This window comes from Capricornis sumatraensis, chromosome 22 (genome assembly GCF_032405125.1).
Source record: "Capricornis sumatraensis isolate serow.1 chromosome 22, serow.2, whole genome shotgun sequence".
In the NCBI taxonomy this organism is placed as follows: Eukaryota; Metazoa; Chordata; class Mammalia; order Artiodactyla; family Bovidae; genus Capricornis; species Capricornis sumatraensis.
Genome location: NC_091090.1, coordinates 32986157 through 32999029, shown reverse-complemented (window position 1 = coordinate 32999029; position 12873 = coordinate 32986157). Strand labels below are relative to the sequence as shown.

The window sequence follows — 12873 nt, the reverse complement described above, 5'->3', positions numbered from 1 at the left end:
AATTGTATGAATCTGTAAGAACAAATCAAACTGAAGCCAAACTATGAGCAGAGAAGAGATCTATAAACATTAGGGAGATGGAAAGTAGGTGCTTGTGTGCTCAGACACTTCAGTCATGTCCAACTCTTTGAGATGCCATAGACTGTAGCCCACCAGGCTCCTCTGTCTGTGGGAATTCTCCAGATAAGAATACTGAAGTGGGATGCCTGATTCTCCTCCAGGACTCATCCTGACCCAGGGATCAAACTTGAGTCTCTTTTTTAATCTTCTGCATTGGCAGGTGGGTTCATTACCACTAGCGGTGGAAGACAGTAGGTGATTTATAGAGAAAAGTATAACAGCGGACTGCTTTTAAAAGATTGGGAGGCAGAAATAAAACACAGCAGCCAACATCCAATGCCTCAGGAAATGCTATTATCTTCAATTTCAAAGATATCCAGAATTTCACCACTTCTCTTGCTAAGACCCTGCTCTGAGTATCCATCATCTCTCAGCTAGATTGCTGTCTTAGTGTCTGTTTTTGTAATCACTTCCATGCTTCCAGGGAATTCTAGGCACAACAGATATTCTGAAATTCAAGGTCAATCATTCATCTTCTCATTTCTCTTTTTAAAGCCCTAAATGTCTAAACACAGGAAAAGCCCAAATTTTTACACTGGCATCTATTGACCTCATCTCCCAACTCCCTCCTGACTCACTCAGCTCAGCCTGTTGGCCTCCATGTTGTTATTAAAATACACCAGGTAAGGCCTTTGCCATTCTCTGGCTGGGAAGCTTTATACCTGCTTGGCTCACTTCTTCCTCTCCTTCAAGTGTTTAAATCTCACCTTCTCAAGGAGAGCTCTCCTGACGGCTCCGTTTAATTCTACCATCTGTCCATCTCATCCACCGGATGCTTCTCTTCCTACTCTATGGTTTCTTTCACCCAGAGCACTTTTCCTCTTCTGAAATACTCTACAGCATAATTTAGTAGGCTTATTTGTTATTATCTTCCTCCTTCCCCTTAAATTTTAACTTCAAAGAGACAACCATCTTTGTTACTGGCTGACGCATTCTAAGTGCATGGAGTGGTATCTAGCACTCTTAAGCAATGAGTGATTATGTTTGAAAATGTTGAAATAATTTATAAATATTCAAGAAACTGCCAGGTAAAAAATCTAGAAGAGCTGAATGTACTTTCTTGTCATAACAGAAAATGGAGGTTGAGAGGATATGGAATACTAGCTGCTGCTGTTTGTTTTTTTAAACTCTGTAGAAATATTTGACTTCATATTATTTACATATATCTTTGAGAAATCATTGAATAAAAAATCAAGTCTTATGAAAAATAAAGAGATGCATATAAGGGGAATTTGGTTAAGGTAAGATGTTGGTTTATTTAATTTCAAGCTTTGACAGTGAGTGAAAGTGTTAGTCACTCAGTTGTGTCCAACTCTTTGCAACCTTATGGACTGAAGCCCACCAGGCTCCTCTGTCCATGGGATTCTCCAGGCAAGAATACTGGAGTGGATTGCCATTCCCTTCTCCAGGACATCTTCCCGATCCAGGGATCGAACCCAGGTCACCTGCATTGCAGGCTTTAAGCACATTTTTTTTCACAGCTGTCAACATATTCTCTTTACATCCCTCAGGAAACCTCCCATTAAGGACACCATAGTTGTGTAGAGTTGTTTTGTCCTTCTTATTGTTAAAAGTTTAAAAAATGTGAAAAACCTATATTTCTTGAAGACAAGAAATACACATAGTAAGACTATTCATGGGGCAAATAAACTTCTCCTTCACTCCTAACTCCATGATTGCACTCTGCACTTCCTGATATCTTCTGTATGCAAACTAGCACACTTAGGGTATGTGCAAGTGTGTTTTTATACATACATTTATTTATACATGTATGCTCATAGATAAATAAATAGCATCTTGTGTCATCAGTACCCTCCTGTAACTTTTTCTCAAATATATATACCTTAGAGACCATTCTAATTCTGTAGCCATAGACTTCCCTTGTTAATTTTAATAAATACATAATGTTACTTTGTAAAGACATATTTAATAACTCCAGGGCTGGTAGACACTTATGATGTTTGTAGCCTTTTGCTAATGCAAACAGTGCTGCAGTAAAGATATTTGCACATCCGTCTCTGCATGCCTATGTGAGAATATCTGTCTGGGTGAACTCTGGAAATGGAACTGCTGTGTCAGTAGATGTACATTTTTGCACATAGTATATAGTCTTATGGGATTCCCTGGTGGCTCAGATGGTAAAGTGTCTGCCCGCAATGCTGGAGACCCGGGTTCGATCCCTGGGCCAGGAAAACCCCCTAGAGAAGGAAATGGCAACCCACTCCAGTATTCTTGCCTGGGAAATCCCATGGACAGAGGAACCTGGTGGGCTACAGTCCATGGGGTCGCAAAGAGTTAGACATGACTGAGCAACTTCACTTTTCACATATAGTCTTAAAATACTCTAAAAAAAAAAAAAAAAAAAAGCTAAAGCAAAATGGCTTTTCAACATGACATAAAGTATTTTGCTGTTTGCAATTTGATAAGCAAAAATTATTACCCATTTAATATAATTTGCATTTTTGTATGTATAAGAATAAACCACTTTATCATATATTTGAAAGTCAACCAAAAGCCTATGTTCTGTACCTTTGCTGTTGTTTCAGTTGGATCTTTTTTTTCCATACTGATTTTTTTTTTTTAATAATTGACATGTATATGTTGAGTTTAGCCTTTTTTAGTCATTCACATGGGACTTCCCTGGTGGCTCAGACAGTAAAGAATCTGCCTGCAGTCTGGGAGACCTGGATTCATCCCTGGGTTGGGAATATTCCCTGGAGAAGGCAATGGCTATGCACTCCAGTGTTCTTGCCTGGAGAATTCTATGGACAGAGAAGATGCTTCACAAATATTTTTGGAAGTTTATCACATTTTTTGCTTCATTTTGTGTATCTTGTTCGTCTTTACAGAAATTTTTATGTAACGAATGCTTCAATCATTTTAAGCCCTGAGTTTTAGTGATTTTTTGAGTGATTGTAGATCTTTTGTATGCTATTATCTTGTTTCTACACTTGAAGTTTGTATTGTTTTGGAGTTAATTTGAAGGTGGAAATTTATGATCTTTTTAAAAGATTTTAATCAGTTGGCACAATCACATTCTATTAAAAAATTGTCTTGATGACATGAAATTATAATAATATAAAGTTCTACCTTTATTGTAAAATAAACCTTCATGCACATTTGGGTTTATTTCTGAAGCCTGATAGAAATTCCTCTCAAAAAATTAATTTCATATCATAATCTGAAGCCAAGTAAGTCAGGAGTTGAATAACCAGAATTTTTATGATAAAGAAGTACAAAGTCTGGCTTTTGGAGTTATTTGTCCAAAATTACAGATTTAATATTTATAAAAAATCACAGCAGCTATATGTCCATTACTTTTCCTACTCCATATGTATTGTGAAAGGAAAAAGGAAGGCTAATACAGCAGAGACATTAGATAAAAACATGTTGAATTTTAATTTTGACATTCGAACTGGGGAGTCTGGATTAGTATTACTCAGTAACTTGGAGGAAGAAAACCTAGATCGAATTTAGAAGCACTAGTTTTATTCCTGGTTGAGTCCCTTGGACTTCAAGGAGATCAAACCAGTCAATCCTAAAGGAAATTAGTCCTGAATATTCATTGAAAGGACTAATGCTGAAGCTGAATCTCCACTACTTTGGCCACCTGATGCAAAGAACTGACTCATTGGAAATGATCCGGATGTTGGGAAAGATTGAAGGCAGGAGAAGGAGACGACAGCAGATGGGATGGTTGGATGGCATTACTGGCTTGATGGACATGAGTTTGAGCAAGCTCCAGGAGTTGGTGATGGACAAGGAAGCCTGGTGTGCTGCAGCCCACGGGGTCACAAAGAGTTGGACATGAATGGGTGACTGAACAGATTCTGATTCTACTTGGCTGTATATTTTGGGCAAGTTATTTTATTTTTCTGAGTTTTAGAATTATCATTAGCTAAACCTAAATTTTGGAGAAGGAAATAGCAACCCACTCCAGTATTCTTGCCTGGGAAATCCCATGGATGCAGGAGCCTGGTCTGGTGGCCTACAGTCCACAGGGTCGCAAAGAGTTGGACACGACTGAGCGACTTCACTTTCAAACCTAAATTATCAAAATGTATACCCATAATTTATACAGTGACTATGACTACCAAATAAATAGACATCTTATGTTGATTAAATAGCTTTTATAATAAATACAAATATAGAGTGAGAATGAGGAGCCACTATGGTGGTGAAACATGAAAAGAATCATAATTTAGAAAGATTACTTTTGCAACTATACCTAGTTGTCCTATTTTTCTCAGAATAGTAAGCATATGTAAAGTATGGTTTTACCTATTTAATATTGCATATTATTAATGTAGTTATTAATATATTGACATACATTAATGTATTAATATAAAATATATAAATTAATCTATAATATATAAAATTATATATGAAGTCTATATACCATATACTCTATCAATGTAATTATCAATATGTATTAATATAATTATTAATATAAAATATCAACAACCACTAAGTCTTATCAGAATTGATTTGGTTTCCTCTTAAATGACTCTCCATACTGATATGCCCAATGTTTGTGTATCATTAGAAACATTTCCCTGGATGTCTTTGCGGTTGTCTCACCTTCTAGTCCCTCTGGTTTTTTCTCCTGGACATGCTGGTGGTATAAATGTTAATTATGCTGAATCTCGGAGGTTTAAATGGAAGGATGAGCCAAGATAGAATTAGCATGACAACTCCTGGGAGAGCTTCCTGTGGATCTGTGCATGCTATGGATAGCCTTAAATTGGAGTTAGCTTCTTAAAGTTGACCCTTCAGTAGGTCAGAGAGAGCCTGGCTGAAACTCTGCAGAACTGAGAAGAAATGCAAACAGAAAACCAAGGTCTGGGTATTATGGTATCATGTTTCAGCCACAGGTCAGTCTCCCATAACTCCCCCACTCTGTCATGCACTGAACAACTGATGAATTACAACTCAACATCAAGTAAGTGCAGAAGGAATTTGGGGAGGTAAGGATAGTAAAAAATCAAGTCACCTTGCTCTGTCATTGGTTGCTTTATAAGATGGAGTAAAGGGACCATTCAGCAGTAGAATGCTAAGTGATTTTCTTTTAATTTTAAAAGGTTGATTCCACAGATGCATATATTTTTGTTTGAGAGGAGAACAATGAAATTAGGAAAAGTATACAGACCTAGGATTCAAGATCTTATTTTATTCAAATTTTTGCTTCTGAATTTTCTAGGTTTATATACTTGGGTAAGTCCTGTAACTTCTCGCTGTTCGAGTTTCTTCTTTTCTATCATTAAAAAAATTTTTTTTTCTTTAGAAGGTTATTATGATAACGAAACAAACATACATGTGAGGAAGATTGCTATATGAGTACCAAAGCAAATATATATGGGTGTGTGTATATATATATATATATATATATGGTTACATATATGTTTATGGGAAATTTGATATATTCTGGTGTTTCTAAATCTTAGGTATACATTATTTTATTATGAGGAAAGCTATGGGAAAATATAAATTTACCATTAGTGTTAGGTACCTTTGGGACTTTATATTTTCATTTAAATATTTTTAGGTATGTTTTTTCTTATCACTTCTCTAGATTAAAACTACTTTTTGTATTGCAAAGTTTGTGAACAACAAGATATTGATTTTGTCTAGATAGCAATTAAGCTCTGAAGGTCCTATTATTCAAACAAATCAGACTGTTTAAATCTATGACAATTTAGAACAGAGGAATCCAATAGGCAGAGAGCATGGCATTGAGATCACAGCAAAGATCCTCAGATAATATCTGAAATAAATTAGAGGTGAAATGAATTGTTTTTATTTTGTCATAACATATTATATTCGAATCATGCTTATGAAGTTGTTAAAGAGTATATCAAGATGCAAACATCTATAAAAATGGCCAATGTTTCCTTAAGCCATGTTTTAAGATACTTCTTTCTTGCTGCCCTTTCATTCCTTTGCAGGTCCTATTTGTGGAGAAGCACAGATTCTTCTGTCTTCCCAGCTCCATTTTCTCATCCTCTGGGGGGTTCATCACAATTTCCTTTAACTTCCTATTTAGACAAATTAAGCTCTACTAATCCCATAGTTTTCATACACAACCAGAAAGGCAAAAACTCCCCACAGCCCTTTCCAGGCAAATTAACAACTACTGGATTTGGACTCACCCCCCTGTAATCTTTGCATTCTATTTTTTTCTGTTTCTCTCTCCTGTTGCATATTCAGAAGACACATTTAATTGATCATCGGCAATGTGTCGGACAAAACAGTATGCTCTTTCTGTCTATGTATATCTTTTCTCTCTCATTCCCATTTTTCTTTCTTTTTTCTAAATAATTCTATCGATTCTTTTTTTTTTTTCTTTCTGCCCTTGCCACATTAGCATGAGAGATCTTAGCTCCCTGACCAGGGATCCAACCCATACCCCCTGCAGTGGAAGCACAGAGTCTTAACCACTGGAACACCAGGAAACTCCCTCTTTCTCTATTTTCTTTCTTCATTTTTCCCCCTCTTTACTTATCTGTTGCTATCATTTTATCATCACATTTTGTCACTATGTTTCAATATGCCTTCAATGTTTAGGAATGCTATCATGTATTCTGAAAACCAATAAAACATGCTAAATATTTTCCTTTTAAAATTTTTACTCTTCCTGGAGTAAGTATGTGATTTGGTTTTATTCATAACAGTCCAAGCTTATCTCAGAAACTTAAAGGCATGCTGGATCCATTTAGAGGGATATAAGAGAAAATAATAAAGACTGGGAAAATAGCATAGCAGTAATCTATGAAAGGTAGGAGAAAATTTTCAGCTTTCTTTAGATTTGAAAATAGTGTCTGAGTGCAGGTAACTACAAAATGAGATCCTGAGTCTTTATTTAGCAAGAAAGCAATCCAGAGAGGGTGAATTCTATAACTGTATCTTTTATGATTCTAATTGGAAATACTCATGTGCTCATTGAGGGGCATCCTTCTATAAAGTAACCCTGCAACACGTGAGTGATTTTTCTTTGGTCAAAATGGATGAGGCAAAATTTGGTTCAGACATTATGTATAAAGATAAAAATGTTTCTCAATGTTGAATCAGGATCCAATGTTTTATTTCTATAATTCTCTAATCAACTGGCAATGATATCTGTGCCATCTCTTTGCAAATAAAATATAATGCCAAGCATAATCATATTTGCAAGATTCTATTTCTAAAGCCCCACTATCATATGATAAAAAAATGGGAGAAGAAAAGACAGTGGATAAGACCAGTTTTAAATGAAGAGTGTTATTCTACATATAAGGATAGGATTTATAAGGGGGAGTCTCAGAAGATAATCAACTTGACTTTCCATAGAAGTTCACAGGCACTTGAAAATTTCCAGAAACATTTTTATATAATTTTACCATGTAAGTAGTCCTACTAATATTTCACCTACTGCTTATATTTCCCTTAACATTATAGTTTTTTCTTGATCCAATTATCATGCAAGCAGTGTGGAGTTTGAAGTGGCAATCAAGGGATTTTGATAAGTAAAATATATGTATTTATTGATTGATTAGTTGCATTATTTTGGGAATGAGCAGAAAAGCCTTAAAATATTTGCTCTAAGGGTAAAACAGGGTATATTTAAACTCTGCGTTAGTTTTGGGGTATGAAATGAAAAAGTGTATCTTGGTTCTGTTGTGATGAAATAGCAATGAAATGGATTGAGGTCATAAAGAAAAAAATAATAAATTCAAGGGTGCTAACATAATTTAACATTTAGGAAATCCAAAGGGAAAAGGTTCACAGTTGTTGGTTTCAATTGAATTAAAGTTAATTCAGTTCAGTTCAATTCAGTTCTGTTGCTCAGTCATGTCTGACTCTTTGAGACCCCATGAATTGCAGCACACCAGGCCTTCCTGTCCATCACCAACTCCCCAAGTCTACCCAAACCCATGTCCATCGAGTCATTGATGCCATCCAACCATGTCATACTCTGTCATCCCCTTCTCCTCCTGCCTTCAATCTTTCCCAGCATCAGGGTCTTTTCAAATGAGTCAGCTCTTCACATGAGGTGGCCAAAGTATTGGAGTTTCAGCTTCAACATCAGTCTTTCCAATGAACAACTAGGACCGATCTCCTTTAGGATGGACTAGTTGGATCTCCTTGCAGTCCAAGGGACTCTCAAGAGTTTTCTCCAACACCACAGTTCATAAGCATCAATTCTTTGGCACTCAGCTTTCTTTATAGTCCAACTCTCACATCCATACATGACCACTGGAAAAACAATAGCCTTGACTAGACGGACCTTTGTTGGCAAAGTAATGTATCTGCTTTTGAATATACTATCTAGGTTGGTCATAACTTTTCTTCCAGGGAGTAAGCGTCTTAATTTCATGGCTGCAGTCACCATCTGCAGTGATTCTGGAGCCCCCAAAAATAAAGTCTGACTCTGTTTCCACTGTTTCCCCATCTATTTCCCATGAAGTGATGGGACCAGATGCCATGATCTTCGTTTTCTGAATGTTGAGTTTTAAGCCAATATTTTCACTCTCCTCTTTCACTTTCATCAAGAGGCAATTAAAATGTAGTAAATGCTTGTTATGTTTAACATACACTCTTACCTCTATCACATGCTTACTCTTTAAGAGTATACAATCCATCTGGTCAGGAAAATAGGACAGGTACAGAAACAAAAACAAATTGCATATATATATATATATATATATATATATATATAATTTTTATAAAATATGGAGTGTACCAAAAGAGAATTACAAGTAAAGTGCTCTAGAGAATTAGAAAAGGAGTGCATAGTCATCCAGTTGTGTCCAACTCTTTGTGATCCCATGGACTCTAGCCCACCAGGCTCCTCTGTCCATGGGATTTTTCAGGCAAGAAATACTGTAGTGGATTGCCATTTCCTTCTCTAGAAGATCTTCCCAAGTCAGGGACAGAAAAAAAGGAGAGTGGGGAATAATTTGGAACACTTTAGTACTTGAAATGGCCCTTACAGGATGGAAAGCAACAACAGTGTCTTATATCAGCATAAACGCCAGTGAGAGAATGAAAAGTTTGGATAAAATGGAATGGTTTGAGCCATGATTATAGGAGGCATTGAATCTAAGTCTGCATTTTAATAAAATGTGTTACAATGTGGAGATGCTGAATTTTGAGCTGAGATGTGTGTGCATGATCAGATTTGAACTAAGGAAAGCCTGTTCTACAAACATGTTAAGGTGCTTTGAAGATGAGAGAGCCGTTGTAAATGAGGAGACCACTTTGAAAGCTATAAGCCATGGAACACTGAATTATTTTCACTGTGTCTGTTTTAACTTTTCTGTGTAGATATAAATTTAATGGATAGATGCAAGGGACAATGTTAAAGAATAGTTGGTCCAGTCTGACAACTTGGATGACACATCGGCAATTGTAATTCAAAGATGACAATTAGGATCCCCCTCAAATTGTGATTTTATAACCAGATCAAAGAAATCAGAAGTGTGAGACAGACGGGTAAGAAGCTGTGTTTTAGAGTTAACAATTCTGAGCTTTGGTCTATGAAGCAAGCCCTTCTCCCTATGATTTCTCACTGTTGCTCACCCCCACACACACGGTCTAATTTCACAGCTCAATGACACCAATGTGAAAAAAAAAAAAAAAAAAACCTGACCAACTAAATCCAATAATTCTACCATGTTAAGGACACAAGAAGATTATAATGTAAGGCCAATTAAGAGAATCAGAAAAATAAGTAATCAGAGGTTCCAGGGCTATTTTCCTAGTAGTCACATCATATTTATTATCTGTCAGTATTTATTAATTATCTGTTACAAATACCTTTCTACACTGTTTATAGATGCACAAAAATAAGGAAAGTCCAATGTTTTAGGAAATTCATAATTTTAGAAAGAAATCTGTTATTGAATTATTAGCATATGAAAATAACTGAGTTTACATTAAATCACTTAGTCCTGTGAGATGCATATACTGCTACTGCTAAGTCACTCCAGTCGTGTCCGACTCTGTGTGACCCCATAGATGGCAGCCCACCAGGCTTCCCTGTCCCTGGGATTCTCCAGGCAAGAACACTGGAGTGGATTGCCATTTCCTTCTCCAATGCATGAACGTGAAAAGTGAAAGTGAATTTGCTCAGTCGTGTCTGACTCCTAGCGACCCCATGGACTGCAGCCCACCAGGCTCCTCCACCCATGGGACTTTCCAGGCAAGAGTACTGGAGTGGGGTGCCATTGCCTTCTCTAATTACATGCGTATAATTAGGCTCATTTTAGAGAAAAGAAGATTGAAGTACAAAAGGATTAAATGACATTTCTAAAATCACTCATCTAGTAAAAGGAATCACTGGGATTTGAAGGAAGAAGGAAAACGTCTTTTAAAAGTAACTTTAAATGCAAAATTTGCCATAACCAGTGAATCAAACCTAAAGAGATTTCAGAGAATAAAAAATTAATCATCAGAGTTTCCTTCAGAAATCTATAATAAAGGAATCGTGTGATTTCAATGGGGGAAGAGTGAGATAAGTGGCAACTCAAATGGTAGAGATATTATAATTAATAAGTAAGAAAACAAAAAAAGAAGGAAGGGAGAGGGAGAAATGTTTAATGTGCTCTTAATTATCTTGAGGAATTAGAAATTTGTATATAAAAATAAGAGAAGTTTACTTAAAGGAGACAAGTATTTGAAACTCTCTTTGGTGTTTTCACTCAGGTTAGAAATTGATCAAATTTATTTAGATATCTGTTGAGTAGCATTTCAGAGCAAGCAAGTTTCCAATGCTTGATTGTTTTGTGTGTATGTTATTTGGTTGAATTTTTTGTTTCTTCCTCCTACTTTCAAATTTTTTTAATAGGATCAACACTAATGCTTGGAAGAGGTAAAATGAGTCCTGATACGCCCTATTTTCACTGTGCAAAATCTATGACATGCTTCAGTTCCCTTGATGTTTCTGACTAGGATCAGTTTGAGGAAGATGAAGATACCAAAGTGCCTTGGCTCCCCCTGGACTGCTGATCCACCTGCCTTCCTCATGCTGTCCTTTGCTCAACCTATATTTGGGAAACTCTGCCTTCTTACAATCTGTTTTCATCTATACTCTGATGTTTTTGTTAAATATTTATGACAAGTAAGGTTGGTGGTAGTTCTATTGAAACTTTTTAGAAGAGAAGACAACAAAATCCAAAGGAATGATTACTAACTAGAAGACACTCATCACATAAGGAAAATTTCCCAATTACTTTGCTGGTTCTTTTTATTCTTTTCTTAATAATCTTTCAACATTACACTGATGATGTTGGCTTGATATTTCATCATAATTGGAATATAGATGCAGATTAAAGCAGAAATGAGAGTTTCGTCTTAGCATCTCTGGTTTTTAGTTTCCAGTGGCTTCCTTTTATCATTGATTCCCATCCTTAGAGAAGTGGGTGTTTAGAGATCTCAGCTGGAATTTCTCCCATCAGTGCCAATATGTGGGTCAGTAATCAGAGCTCACTAGATGATTTTATCTTATTGGGATTTTCTGATCGATCCTGGCTGGAAACACCACTCTTTGTAATCTTTCTGGTGGCTTACATCTCTGCCCTGTTTGGAAATATCTCTGTTATCCTAGTTTCTCACCTGGATCCCCAGCTGGACAGTCCCATGTACTTTTTTGTCTCTAATCTATCCCTTCTGGATCTCTGCTTTACTACCAGTACTGTCCCACAGATGCTAGTCAATCTTCGGGGACCAGAAAAGACCATTAGCTATGGTGGTTGTGTTGCCCAGCTCTATATTTCCTTGGCCTTGGGTTCTACGGAATGCATACTTCTAGCCATCATGGCCTTTGACCGTTATGCTGCTATTTGCAAGCCCCTTCGCTACCCAGTCATCATGAACCAGAGGCGCTGTATCCACATGGCCACTGGGACCTGGATTAGTGGCTTTGCTAACTCCCTTGTTCAGTCCACTCTCACCGTGTTGACCCCAAGATGTGGACAGAGGGTGATGGACCATTTCTTCTGTGAAGTTCCTACTCTTCTGAAACTAGCTTGTACAGATACCCATGTGAATGAGGCTGAGCTCAATGTGCTAGGGGCTTTGCTACTTCTGGTGCCACTCTCCCTCATCCTGGGCACTTATGTGTTCATTGCCCAGGCAGTAATGAGAATCCGCTCTGCTGAAAGTCGCTGGAAGGCCTTTAATACCTGTGCTTCACATTTACTGGTGGTCTCTCTCTTCTACTTTACAGCCATCACTATGTATGTCCAGCCTCCCTCTAGCTATTCATGGGACAGAGGGAAGATCATGGCTCTCTTCTATGGAATCATCACACCCACACTCAATCCATTTATCTATACACTGAGGAACAAGGATGTCAAAGCTGCCCTTAGAAGGGCACTAACTAAGGAATTTTGGGTCAGGACAAGATGATCTTTGAAGAGAAGACCTGAGAAGTAAGGATGACTGTTTCTGCCTTTCAAAGATTTCAGATATGGAAGTGACGAGAGGACAGTGTCATAAAGTTCACAGGTGAAACAGGACAAAGAAAGAAACCATCAATTCTTAATGATCTCCCCACAGCCTTTATCTACTTTTGAGACTGTTTTTGCAATATTGGATCTTACCATGTCATATCAATTTTTTCCCTAACCCTTATGACTAGTTAACTTAGTTTCAGTGGAAAAACCTGGTGTAATAGCTAGAGAAAAGATATTTAGAAAGCTTTAAAAGGTATATTTGGCATAAACTGTTCCTAAGTGAATCCCAAGTAAACTGGAAATGATCCCATGTTTTTAA

General features: G+C 36.9%; 1 protein-coding gene across 1 annotated transcript; it reads left to right on the top strand.

Annotated features, from left to right (window-relative positions):
- Positions 1–11562: 11562 nt before the first annotated feature.
- LOC138069477 (olfactory receptor 2B2-like) lies at positions 11563–12507 on the top strand. The gene has a single exon (XM_068960791.1). The coding sequence runs from the start codon at positions 11563–11565 to the stop codon at positions 12505–12507; it is 945 nt and encodes a 314-aa protein (XP_068816892.1).
- Positions 12508–12873: the final 366 nt, after the last annotated feature.